At 36.9% G+C, this 14,102-nt stretch overlaps 1 protein-coding gene across 1 annotated transcript; it reads right to left on the bottom strand.

Moving 5' to 3' along the window:
- Window positions 1-26: 26 nt before the first annotated feature.
- On the bottom strand, window positions 27-13,541 carry orc4 (origin recognition complex, subunit 4). Its single transcript, XM_067373976.1, has 14 exons — window positions 13,230-13,541; window positions 12,594-12,650; window positions 12,421-12,497; window positions 12,250-12,340; window positions 7,572-7,647; window positions 7,365-7,450; window positions 7,216-7,264; window positions 5,862-6,013; window positions 4,214-4,387; window positions 3,732-3,818; window positions 3,526-3,634; window positions 3,315-3,410; window positions 3,137-3,204; window positions 27-213 (listed from the first exon to the last, which is right to left on the bottom strand). The coding sequence occupies exons 2-14, from the start codon at window positions 12,642-12,644 to the stop codon at window positions 31-33; spliced, it is 1,299 nt and encodes a 432-aa protein (XP_067230077.1). The 5' UTR covers window positions 12,645-12,650; window positions 13,230-13,541; the 3' UTR covers window positions 27-30.
- Between the last annotated feature and the right edge of the window lie 561 nt (window positions 13,542-14,102).

The following is a 14,102-nucleotide window of genomic DNA, read 5'->3' as shown; positions in this document are numbered from 1 at the left end:
TGCATATTTCAGCAATTAAAGACGGCAGTGTCAGCCGAAGGCCGAGAGGGCCCACTGTTTGACGTCTGTGGGGCATTGTGGGTACCTCTGCAGCGCCTCCATCACCTGACCATGTTCCAGCATCAGTCTCATTAGCTGATACTCGCGCTGAACTTTACACACACCGGCATCCACCGGACGAACCAGCTCCAGCTGCAGCAGATGCTCAAACGCCTGAAAACACACACACACACACACACAGTTGTGCACACTTAAAAGTCTGGATACTGTCAAACATAGTATAGTCAAAGTATTCTGAATGAGATGCAATTAAATGAAAGGAAAATGCCAAGTGTGCACATGCAGATCAAATAGGCCACGTACACACTGTAAGTTGCAGGAGTGACAACTGCATTTAAATGCGGGAGTGAATCCCCTAAATTATCATTACATGTGGGTACGGAACATGACTCACTCTCGAAAATGCAATGATTGACAGCTTGGAAACCATAGCAATGATCTGGCGTCTCTCGAGTTTTGTATCAGTTATTGTGACCAAAGTAATATTACAGTGATAAAACGTAATTTTCAGCAATTTAACGAAACACACTAACACAGTCGATGGAGGCGTCGTGTTTTGTTTATGCTTGTACAGCCTGTTTTACACAGAGCGCGCTCTTTGTGTGTTGCCATGATCACTCATAAGCGTTTTGGTCTTGTTGTTTAAGCTCGTTTCAAACAGCGAACGGGTTTATTGAGTTATTACAGTGAGCAGACATGAATCCCAATATTTTGGGGTTTTTTTCTAGCATAAAGCATTTGGATTTATTTCGGTTTATTATGGGCTATTTTTCTAGCAAAGTCTGGCAACTCGAATGAGGAAATAAGTGAAACAGGCTGTACAAGCATAAACAAAACACGACGCCACCATCGACTGTGTTAGTGTGTTTAAATTGCTGAAAATATAACAAGTGTTTTGTCACTTTAATATTACTTTGGTCATGATAATGGATACCAACGAGACATGAGAGACGCCAGAACATCGCTATGGTTTCCAAGCTGTCAATCATCGCATTTTCGAGAGCGAGCCATGTTCCGTACACACATGTAACGATAATTTAGGGGATTCACTCCGGTTGTCACTCCTGAAACTTGCAGTGTGTACGTGGCCTTTCGAGTTAATTCGGTTGTAGAACGCGGTTGTCATTCTCGTATTTTACTGAACTGTGTGTGTACAGAATGCAATTAAGCACTAAAAGGTGAACTGACAACTGAATTTAGCTGCAGTGTGTATTTTAAACTTGTTCTAAAATCTTTTACATTCTGCACAAAGAAAAGTTCTGCACATATAGAGGTTAAAATAACACTGTGTTCGTACACATGTGCACCAAACAAAAAGACTCATACTGAAGATTTTTGGGACGAATACGTGTACCCAGGGCCTAAAACTAACTTTTTGCCACACATGCCAATGGCCGGTGACTTAAGAAAATTTACCGGCCATAAATATATTTTTACCAGCCAAAAACAGAAAAGTCAAGAGCAGTTGAGTGATTTTTTCTTTGTCCTTTAATGTTTAACATTAAAAATAGACAACAGTAGGAATATTAGGCTGCTATCACTATAAAATATCACTATATATTAATACTGTTACACATGCATTTACTTTCTCAACTGTTTATGTTCACTTAAGATATAACAGACTATGTTTACTAGGGTACTATTTTTTTTCCCGTGAATTTGTCCGCTCAAGTGCAAAAAGACGAGAAAGAGAGCTCAGTTTAGCATTTGTCCGCTGCCTGAGACGCGGCTTTCTAGGCGCATGCCTTGGATGCGTGTGCACAAAACTTTCCACACAGGGCGCGAGTATCGAAATGAGCTCCCTTTAGCATCTTCTTGTACTTGAATATTTATAAACTTTCATGACGATGCAGCGCTGGTCCATCAACTGTCCCGGGCAATGTTCACGTTCTACATCCCACCCTGCAAAAACTAATTTCCGGGAGATGGCACAACTTTTCATGTGCCGAAAGTGATGTAGTTGAGTGAGACGAATAGGCGAGGGTCTCCACAAAATCTGAAAGCAAGTGGTCACAGAAGATGCATTTGAAACGTGATAATACCAGGTGTAACAGTAATGCGTCTTAGCTGACCACTTGTGATCGTTTAATGGAAAACGCATCTGAATACAAGGTGGAAACAGGCTTTTTCTCTCGCTCGCTCGATTTATGGAATATTGTATATAATCTGGTGTCAGGGGGCCGCTATCAAGACTCCCGGACCTTCCGGGAGAGGTTCATGCATTGTTAGAATTCAAAATGCCAACTGGCAGTAACGCTTGAAAAATGTACTGCCTCACTTAGGAATAAAATGACTACTTTTGGAAAAATATGGAGCCCTCTTTTAAAGTTCCTAGACAGAGGAAACTGAAACATAAGTTGAAGGGATGGTTCTCCTGGAGATGGTGGTTCTGCCGTTGTTCGCTTGCCCTGGGGTGGTTCCGAGCCTGTATGGGTTTCTTTGTTCTGCTGGATGCTGGGGGGCGTTGGTGGCCAGGTGGATCTCGCCCCCCATTTGCTACCATAGTAGGAAAAATAAATGCGGTGGTGGGGGGCGGGGTCTGTTTGGTTGCTGGCTTTCTTCCGGATTTCTTCCTTTGTGTTCTGCAGAGCGGAGGGGTTCGTGCGGGTTTGGGGCTGTTTGGGGGTGGATGGGTGATGGCGGGGTTTTTATTTTTGGGTGAACTATCCCTTTAATGGGATAATCATTGCATTGATAAATGAATAAATTAGATGTTTGGTGACCAGCGTTTAAGTTTTTTTCTCTTTTTTCCTTTTTTTTTTTTTTTTTTAATCTGTTGTCGTTGTATTCCGTAGTGTATGTATAGTTGAGTATATGTATCTTGTTGTATATATGTTTCTTTATGTGCATGGTTTGACTTGTATGTATTTTATGTACCCCAAAGCCATCTGGCGAGTGACACCGTTTCATATAATTGCCAACACCGATTTTTACTTGCGTTTGGCGAGTGTTACTTTTAGGCCCTGCGTGTAGACAGTATGAACAGTATGAAGTTATTAATGTTTGACCACTAGAAAGCAGCAAACAGGGTGACAGAAACTTCTGTGCCATCTGAAGATGTGATGTGAGAACTGACCTTCATCAGCACAGGCTTCTCAAACTTATGAATGGAGTGAGACTTCCTCTGAATGAACTTCTTAAACTCTGAGGGAGGGAATTACATTCTTTTGAGCTGAAAATTAACATTTAAATACATAAAGGCCTGCAAAACACCATTTTAAAAGGTCTTCCATGAGTGCTGAAGGATGCCGTACCATTATGAACCATCTGGAAATTGAAGGGTTCTCCATCGTAAGTGTCATTCAGATGTTTCATGGCAATAATCAAGCACAGCTCTAGAATAGACAGACCTGGAAAAAAGGTAATTGAGAAAGTTAGAGATGAGCATTACTGCAGCTCTTTTAGAGATGTGTAAAATATGTAAAAATCACAATCATGAAACTGCAGTAAAAATCGAGTTCTCACCGTGAAGAACGTTTGCTTTGGAATCAGCTGAAATCAAGCGACTGGCCTCCAGCAGATCTGCCTCACATAGAGTCGAATGAGAGACCGATACTCGACTTACAGCCAGAAACTACAACATACAAACATATGTTTACACACAAGCACAGGTGAACAATTCAAGATCTCCAACTGTGGTCTGAATGAGAGATACATTAATTTAAATATACCAGCAGTGAATGCAGAGAGCGGAAATCTTTACTGGAGTTAAAGTTTCTCTTCAAAACCTCCTCAACCGACTTATCTTCACATAATTTCTACAGGAAAACAGAGAACGCAAGGTAAGAAAACCTGACAGTATGTATTAGGGCTGGGTAAAATGTCAATTTCTTTGATTCTAAAATCCCAAGAATCAATCTTTTATTCTGTGCTGTTTTCAGTTGATGTGAACAAATCATTATAGTAGCGCCTGCCATCCAATAATAACAATAAGTTTTGTTAGTTTTGTTACAAAAGTCCGCTTTCATATTGTGTTTCATTTTATTATGAATTTCAAACAATAAATGAACTGATAATCTCTTCCACTTTACTACTAGTTACAGCACAAAATAAACAAGAATGAACATTGGAAGGAAATTTGTGTCAATGCCCAGCCCTAAAATGTATGCATTTTTTCTATGAACACAAGAAAAGATGCTTGCTGAATCCGTACCGTGACGCTGTGGTTCCACTCACTGGAGAATTTGGGATCTGGGAAGTCTTGAGGCAAACAGAGCTGAGCGCGAACCACATCCACATACTGACTGAACGTGAGCGAGCTGAATAGATGAATCTGCCTGTGAGAGAATCGAGACTTCACTCGCTTCTCCAGCAGCTCCAGCACGTCCTGTAATGCACACATATACACAACTATAAATGATAGGAGAATGATCAGCTTTGGTTTCATTATATCACCTGATGTGTCAATGTTCATGAATGAGGGCTACAAGAACCAATCAATAAAAGTCAATAATAAAAATAGTGTACAACAAATTTCATAGGGTCTTTGTCCTGTGCATGGAGAACCAGTGATGATGTTGCAATAGTAAAAATCAATTTCTATGAAAAAGCAAATGCCACATTATTTCTTTCATTTTTTCTTTCATTTTATCAGGCTAAAGTAAACTTTACCATGTTTTACAAATGTTTTCTGTTAAACGTTTTTTCCTCTCATCTGTCCCTTACATTGTCAACATTATATTGGACAGATTATATTAGAAACCTTTTTTTTTTTTTTTTTGCAAAAACACATTAAATTGCAACATTTCTGAATATTTTTTGCACAATATTTATAGAATACACAGCAAAAATTGATGTTCTTCCACAGCATTTTTGTCTCGTTTTTCAGTACAAATATCTAATCTTTCTTAAATCAATGTACATTTACTGGAAAAGCAAAATGACTAAAGATATTAAAGAGAGTTCACCAAAAAAGGAAAATTCTATTGTCATTTTCTCCCCCTCAAGTTGATCCAAATCTGTATAAATTTATAAATTATAAATCATAGTAGGAACAAAAAACCCAGATATTTGTTCTTATTTTAAGCATAAACTCGCTTAATTTTGATGCATTGTTTGGTACAGACTTAACGACTGAGGAAGAAAATCATTTTTTGCAGTCTACATCATTATTTAAAGGGAGGCACTGGGCAAGAGTTGTATTGTTTGCGGAAATTAAGGTCATTTCAGGTGGACAAAACATTGATGTGCATGTTCTATAGATCCTATATTGAGTCACTGTTATCCTTTTCACTGTTGTGCTGGTTTAATTCTCTAAATGTGAAAAACAAGAATTGTCTTGAAAGGATTGTAAATCAGGGTAGTAAAATAACTGGGAGTAAGCAGATGTCTATGGCCCAGTTATATCATAGACAGGTTCTGGGTAAAACCCAAAGTATTTTACTAGATGATTCTCATCCAATGTACCATGAGATTAACTTTCTCCCTTCTGGCATTCGGTATAGAACTCCGATTAGTAAAAAAAATCGGTTTAGACATTCATTTATCCCCTCAGCGGTTAAGTTTTTAAATTTAAGGTGAGGAATTTTTTTTTGGGGGGGGGAAGGAAATGAATATTTAATGTTTGTATTGTGTTTTTGTTGTTTATGTGAAATGCTTGTGTGCTGCAACCAAATTGCCTTCGGGAAATTAATAAAGATAAACTGAACTGAACTGAATGTTAAATTAAATGAGAACATTAAAAATTAAATTAAAATATTGATGAATTTAAATTACAGTAAAGTAGTTGACAGATGAAATTATAGTAAGTAGGTTTTTGACTGCAGCCCTCATGTCTGTAGATGTTTTTGGAGCAGACGCACCAGTCTGCAGGTGAGTCCCACCACAGCGACAGGCGTCTGCGCAGACTGAGACACGTCCAGCAGGTTATAGAGCAGCGTCTGGTTCTTGTGATGAGCGAACAGATCAAACTCATCCAACACGAACAGCACAGGGCGACTGCTGCTCTTGTCACCTGACACCACAACAGACAGAATAAGACAACATCACTGCAGTGTTATGTTGTTTATTTTTTCAAACAATTTGTTTATTGAGATGTAGCAAATAATGCCAGTATATTACAACAATATCATACTAAAAATAAAACTGTTAAAAAACATTTTTGTTACTTAAAAATTATACTGAAATAAAATATTAATATTGGATGAAAAACTTAAATTAAATGGAAAAGTAAAAATGTTGCTTTGGCAGCTAACTGAAATAAAATAGGCTTAAGTTGAAGAACTAAAATTACTGAAACCAAAACTGAAATAAAAATTTGAAATATTAAAAATAATTAATAATAATAAAAAAAAAAGAATTAAATTACTAAAACGAAAATGAAAACTAAAAATACATAAAAATATGAATAAATATTAGAATAGTATAAATAATACTAATATATTACTGTGATTAGGGTTGGGTATTTGAATTTTAAAGATTTCAATTCTGCCTTTCAATTTCAATTATTTTCTTATCGATTTTCACTTTAGATTCCAATTAAGATAAATGATTTATAGATGTAAACATTTATTGTTTCTTTTTGCAAAACATTCTGTTGCAGACAGAACTACAAATCCATAAAGCATTGTGAACAGCATAATCAAATTAAAAATTATTATGTTTTATTATATAAATAAAACAATATATATTATTTTATTCTAAAAATATTTATATTCAAATATTTAAGTATTTTAAAAGCACAAGGAGATCAACTCGAATACATCAGCCACGGTGCTTCATGGGAGTGGGTAGAGATAAGCTCTTTTAACACATTTTGCTTGTTTTGACACTCCGATTGGTGGAATTTTCTGTACAGCATCATGGGTAATGTAATTTTCCCCCACAAATTCCACCGTTAAACATGATTATTTTAAAACCAAGTTAAAATAATGCGGGCTGATGGCTTCAACAAAAGAAAATACCATCGATTAACCTTGAAGCTCACAGTAGGGCTGACTTTAAAGGTTTAAAAGTTATCCTTATGGACTATGGAGTATTCCAGCACTATTAAGAGGCAGCTTTCTGTGCCAAACTGAGTTCTCTTTTGTTTTCTTGCACTTCAATGGTTTAAAATCACATTAAAATGGGCACATAGGAATCGATAAATGCAATCTGAATTTAATTTCATAAGTATCCAATTCCAGAACTAAAATTTTAACAGTGATGAAGCCTCACCTCTCTTGAGCGCTTCCAAAAGAAAAGCCAGATTCTCTGCAAAACTCCCCTAAAACACAAGAAAACCTCTCAGTACAAAATCTGCAATATTTCAGTAAAAGATTACAGAATGTTTATTTTTAGGTAAATAATTCCAGCATCACACTCACAAACACTTTGTCTCCTACGACGTTCTCCAGGTGCAGCTGGCGAGTGATTTCTTTCAGAGCGATTTTGTCGTCTGTCTGCAGAAGACCTGCGCTCAGAAAATCATCGCTGTCACCAAAACAACTACTCTTGAGATGCAATAGAGCTGCAGCTTCTCATGTCACTAATACAGGGTACAAATGGCACTAAAATTATGTGCATGAACTCACCGTTCAGCTCCACCAGAAGGACATTCTTCTGCACTTCCTTCAGACACATGAGCTCTCTCAGGACACAACCTAGCAGCTGCACAGCACACACACAAAGTACAGAATTTTTTATTATTATTAAAAATCAATGCATAACAAATGAGGAACTGTACTGAACTTTTGCATCACACTGCAAAAAGTCATGCTCATTCTCTGTATTTTTAAAGCTTTCCAGAACAAATATCCTAAGTCAAGGTACATTTACTTGAGATGCAAAATGATAAGGATTAAAAAAACAAAATCAGCCAATGGAGTCAAAAAAACAAACAACTCAAAAGAAAAACAAGTTTATTTTTCTGACCCCACTGGCAGATATTTTTTCTGGTTTAAGCATTAACTCTTAAATTTGATGCATTTTAAAAACATCTCATTTTGCATCTCCATTAAATGTATCGTGATTTAGGAATGCTTGGATATATGTACAGGAAGACAAAAATAGTTAAGTATAACTTCACTTTCTGCAGAGTTCATTTATATTAACTTTGGTTAATTAAGTAATAATCAATAAGTATGAAATGTGATTTCCCTTTAAAGGGGTCATGAACTGTGTTGTTTTATTGTTTTATAATGCACTTATAAAACAATAAGTGGGGTGCACTTATAATTTTAGTATGCATTTTACATCCAAAATTGTCATAATTTTTTAATAAAAGGCATTTTTCATACCCTGATTTTAGCCCTCTGGTTTGAACACAGTTTTAAGGGGCGTGTCTGCTGTGAGACTTCAGTGTAAACGCCCACTACTGTGATTGGATAACATCTTTCCATTTGAAATAGCCAAGTATTACTCTCTCTTTCAGCACATTTTTACTATTCCAGCTCTCAAGATTAACTAATCGTGAAAAGTGTTGATTATAGCATTACATTCAGATGGCATTATATTTAGATCGTGGCATGAAGGGTTGCAGTGATGAACACTGTAGTCAATCACAGACATGGTGAGCGCATGAAAGCAGTGATCTCATCATTGCAACTCAATTTTTGTACACTAACAAATGCTTTCATGCTTTCATTTCACTAACCAGGGATGCAAACAGGTAAGGGGGGAAAAAGGTGAGAACATTGCGTGGGGCGGGGGCATGCTTCGCACGATATGTTTTAAAAAAAAATATTTGCTTTACATGCTCATTTGTAGTTACTTTAAGGATTTTTTTATTTATTTTTAATACCATATATATCCAAAACTGTAATGCAGGATATTTAAGACAATATTGGCTGTTTAGATGGCAATACTGAGCTAAACTGCAAACTGTTTGCCATCTCTCTTCACTGTTCCCACATCTCAGACCTCAAATACATAAAATATTCCCCTTTAAAGACATTAGTTTTTAAAGTATGAGTAAAGGAAACAATGTACAGTACTTATTGAAACAACCAAGTACCCTTGTAACACTTTGCATCTATGACTAACAGTGCAAACGCAAAATAACTAAGAGATTTGTTGAATTAAATGGGAGATTTGCGCATCAGTCACTGATAAACTTGTGCTGTTTGATTGACAGCTTCAGCGCGCACTGCTCCAACGATTACAAAGGGAGCTTTCTTTGATCACTTTCTTTATATAATTTAATCACTGTTAAATAACAGATTATTTTCATCCTACTAAGAGAAACAATGCAAGTTGACGTTTAGTCACGGGTTTGATTTACTGACACACAGAAAACAGTCCTGTCGTTTGCTGGGTATGATGTCAATAAAAGCTTTTACTGGACTAACAAGGAAGTTTTCAGCTCTAAAACTTACAGGATATTCTTACAGTATGCTGACCTTATATGTCAAAAAGGAAAATTTTATTTCTCAGTTCATCACCCCTTTAAAACATTTGTGGTGGGGTGGCAGCTGAATGTCTCATATCTGGACTGATTTAAAGGAGCAGTTCACCCAAAATCCACAATTTTTTTTATCCACAATTTGATATTTTGATAAGTAAGCACATGGGCATTTTTTATAATATAATAACTATTTTTAAGCTTAGTGTAAGGATGACACTGAAATATGTTTAGTCTTATTATAATTATTATATAATAAGATTATATGAAATATTATATTACATAATAATTATAATATTATTTCAATATTATTATGTAATTATTTTGTCCTCAATGGAGCTTGACACACGAATGTTGCTATATTGAAAAGAGCTACATGGTGTTTCTCAACAAAAAAAATAAAAATAAAAATAAATAAAAATCTGCTCTGTGTTTTAAGTAAAAATGTTTGAAAATACATGAGGGTGAGTAAATAATGACAGAATTTTCATTCTTTTTTTTATTTATGACTCTAAAACAGGGGTTCCCAAACACATACATGGAGCCTCCCCAACACTGCATGTTTTCCATGTCTCCTTAATCAAACACACCTGATTCAGATCATCAGCTCATTAGTCGAGACTCCAACCCTGCGATCCATTCGGAAGGGCTCATCCCTATGCCCTAATCCCTTCACAGGGTTTACCCTCAAGTGAGAGCTTCGAAGGGATGAAGGGTGTAGGGGTCAAAAAAAAAAAAAAAAAAACTATTTTTTTGGAACGCACTTCAGCGTCATCTTAACGAGACAATCAAGAAGGCGCCTTCGTCTTTTTTCCCCTGGTTTACCCTTTTGTATTAATACGCATTCATTTACTGTAGTAACATTATAAGCTACTGTCGATCTTTTACTTTAAATATAATGTACAGGTGCATCTCAATATATTAGAATGTCATGAAAAAGTTCATTTATTTCAGTAATTCAACTCAAATTGTGGAACTCATGTATTAAATAAATTCAATGCACACAGACTGAAGCACTTTAAATCTTTGGTTCTTTTAATTGTGATGATTTTGGCTCACATCTAACAAAAACCCACCAAATCTCAAAAAATGTAAATACTTCATAAGATCAATAAAAAAAGGATATTTTAAACAGAAATGTCAGGCTTCTGAAAAGTATGTTCATTTCTTTGCACTCAATACTTGGTTGGGCCTCCTTTTGCATGAATTACTGCATCAATGTGGCATGGCATGGAGGCAATCAGCCTGTGGCACTGCTCAGGTGTAATGGAAGCCCAAGTTGCTTTGATAGTGGCATTCAGGTCATCTGCATAGTTGGGTCTGGTGTCTCTCATCTTCCTCTTGACAATACCTCATAGAGAATCGGGTCAGGCGAGTTTGCTGGCCAATCAAGCACAGTAACACCATGGTCATTGAACCAGCTTTTGGTACCTTTGGCAGTGTGTGCAGGTGCCAAATCCTGCTGGAAAATGAAATCAGCATCTCCATAAAGCTTATCAGCAAAAGGAAGCATGAAGTGCTCTAAAATTTCCTGGTATATGGCTGCGTTGACTGTGGACTTCAGAAAACACAATTGACCAATACCAGCAGAAGACATGGCAGCCCAAATCATCACTGACTGTGGAAACTTCACACTGGACTTCAGGCAACATGGTTTCTGTGCCTCTCCACTCTTCCTCCAGACTCTGGGAACTTGATTTCCAAATTAAATGCAAAATTTACTTTCATCTGAAAAGATGACTTTGGACCACTGAGCAACAGTCCAGTTCTTTTTCTCATGGGGGCCCGAAGTGTCCATCAGTTGTACCCTTCGAAATCCTTCATTCCGAAGGGCCCTTTGAAGCGGCCAGTTTTGAGCACTTCAGTTTGGAACAACCCTTCAACATGGCAGCCATGATTGTTTTCACTCCGAAGTGCCCTTCAGAGGGCGATATATCCCCTTTGGAACGCACTGTAAGGTAGCATTCCACTCCAGTTTTAGACACGCACTAACACACTTTCCTAACGCCTCCCCTTCGGGGTAATCCCTGCCACCATTTTGAAGTGCGTTCCACTTCGTGAAGTGGACGAGCAAAGTTTATATGGACAGACCAAAATAGAGGGAGTGAGTCTACTTTATATGTACCCTTCAGGCTGCTCTATATACCACAATGCAACACGATTGTGACGTTGCTGCATATCGTGTTTAATTTACCCACCTCAAACAACAATGATATATATATTTTTTTAAATATCTAAAACAAAACACACCTATATACATTTGGAATGCTGCATTAAACAGTTTCGTAAGGAAAAAATGTAAATAATAAATCAACACCATAGCGGATTAAGGGTTTCAAGGATCAAGGGTTTAGGACGTTCCAATTCAGGGTTCCGCCAGTAGTGGGCACTCATGCAACGTAAGCAATGATGTACATCCGAGTCAACGAGACTGAGGGAAGTTAGCGAGGGAAGGGCATTAAACAAAAAAAAAAACTGGAAAGACCCTGCTCTAAAAGACTTTAAGAGACCCCGTGTGAATAAATGAACCAGTCATCAGTGAGAGAGCAAAGGCTTGTTCACATCAAGAATGATAACTATAACCATATTTATATTAGTGTCCAGCAGATGATAACTTTCTGTTTATTATAAGCTCACTGCAGTTTTGTCATCTGCCAATTTAAATGCTCAAGCTTTTTAAAGCAGGATGGATTCTGATTCAGCTGAAAAAAAAAAAAATGTTCAGAAAGTGATTCCAATAATATTGTTCCACTCTGTTATTATCATTACAGTTGTGGTCTGGAGATCCCAATTATTAAAACTTTATAGTTATAGTTTTTATAATTATCATCCTTGGTGTGAACGGACCTTGAATCTCAAATATTTCATACCATAGTTTTGCCAGATCCTCGTTGACCAACGATGAGGACGGAGTTGCTTTCTCCATGAACAGCAGTACGTCTCAACAGCTCCAGCAAGTGCCTGAACACACACACACAGTGTAAGAATACACACACACATTTACAGCAGACAGGATCAGATATTACTGTAACTGAACACACTTGTGCTGTGAGTCCAGACCCGCAGGCTGATCCGGCAGCTTCTGGTGACACAGTCTCTCACGCAGGAGCTTCTGAGCCTGCAGATACGATCAACCCAATAAAAAACAACAAACTGTAGAAATGTGTAGAGGCAGAAACATCAGAAAACTCTATATAAAAACCATTTGACAGACCAGAGAGACACACTGGGCTTCAGTGAGAGTGGCTGATCTGCGTTTGCTCATCTTCACCTACAGACACATTAAAATCATATAAATTAATAATGTAAAGACATTTCATAATGTGAAGACTTTTACAAATGTTTGACTGACAGTCTGTTGTAAAAAATGCAAATACATCAGTTTATTACAAAAACACTGTTGGACAAATATAAAGCAAACATAGTAGATAAATATACAGTACAGTTACAGAACTCACAAATAAATCTGATAACATGGACTTTTTTCATTAAAAATTTTTTTCCCCAACATCAAGATTCTAGGTTGACAGTGTGATTTTTATTTTAAATAATATTCCATGTTAACTTCTAAATTAATATGAGCTCATAATTAGTCATTGCACACTTTTGTATTGCCTTTCTTACACTTTAATTAGCCTTTGTCCTGGAAAGTTATTTTATCCTTCTGTATAACGTATTTGTATATGGCTATGCAGCCATGACTTTGTACAAGATTTAGAAACACCATTTAAAACAGTTTACGATGCAGTTTAGTATGTCACATGACAGGACGTTGCTGCAACTGCCCGCATTCATAGTAAACAATCAGCTAAATTATGCTAACTGCCAAATTGAAAGTATATAAACTCACCCACGAATGACCAGAGATTTCGCGCCACTAGCTGTTTCCATCTGCCCCACGTATTTCCGGAACGCACCACGTTGTATTTCCGGTGGCAATATGATACGCTGACAGCAGAGGGCGCTCTTCGGCCCACAAAACTGAACCTAGAAAGCACTTTAAACTTATTCATATAGTACATTATATCGTAAATAGTTTACATTTAATAAATTCACAAACAAATGGGAATCAACAAAACAGAATATTGCCAGTGAATCTAATAAATTTCATCTCTCCGTAGTTCAATGAATGATCTTCCTTATACCAGAGCTGTTACAAGTATGTGCGTGCAAACTCCAGAAATGGAAAATGGCCTGGCATTGTTTGGCACGTGTCCTCATGAATGATTTACCATGTCAATATGTTTTCCAAAACATTAAGCTATCTTCTCACTGGGCCATGGGTCTAGTTTAGACTAACTTATAGGCCTACATAAAATCCTAAACCAACTTATTTTAGTCCAAATAAATTTTCTTTACATAGTATTTCCATAGTCCTTGTACAGTCATTTAAAGCCTCTTGACATAATATGAGAAACATGCTGATGTGTTAAAAACATTTCCTGCAATGTAAGATCCTTCAAAGACAATTTTAAAAATGTATAAGGAAAACATTACGAGAGCATGTTTTTTAGAGTATGTTCCTGTTTTTATTCTAGTTCTGGACTCCACTTTCCATTTTTACACAATTGCTCAGGCAAATCCAACAAAGTCTAGCAATAACCTGCCTTTTAGCTTCGTCAGATGCACATCTTTAACATATAAAGCATACAAAGCTGTCTAAATGTGGTATATGCCCACAGAAATGATGTCAGAACTAAAGAGGCAGATGAATGCTGGTATG

The sequence above is a fragment of the Chanodichthys erythropterus genome, chromosome 21, assembly GCF_024489055.1.
Source record: "Chanodichthys erythropterus isolate Z2021 chromosome 21, ASM2448905v1, whole genome shotgun sequence".
Taxonomy (NCBI): domain Eukaryota; kingdom Metazoa; phylum Chordata; class Actinopteri; order Cypriniformes; family Xenocyprididae; genus Chanodichthys; species Chanodichthys erythropterus.
Note: the sequence above shows the minus strand (reverse complement) of the source record. Positions and strands in the feature narration are given on the sequence as shown.

Coding starts and splice junctions, on each gene's coding strand:
- orc4 (XM_067373976.1), bottom strand. CDS start 12,644: ATGAGCAAACGCAGATCAGCCACTCTCACTGAAGCCCAGTGTGTCTCT. Junction 6,014..7,215: donor TTTGGAAGCGCTCAAGAGAG/GTGAGGCTTCAT, acceptor TTGTGGTGTCAG/GTGACAAGAGCAGCAGTCGC. Junction 214..3,136: donor AGAAGCCTGTGCTGATGAAG/GTCAGTTCTCAC, acceptor GTGTGTTTTCAG/GCGTTTGAGCATCTGCTGCA.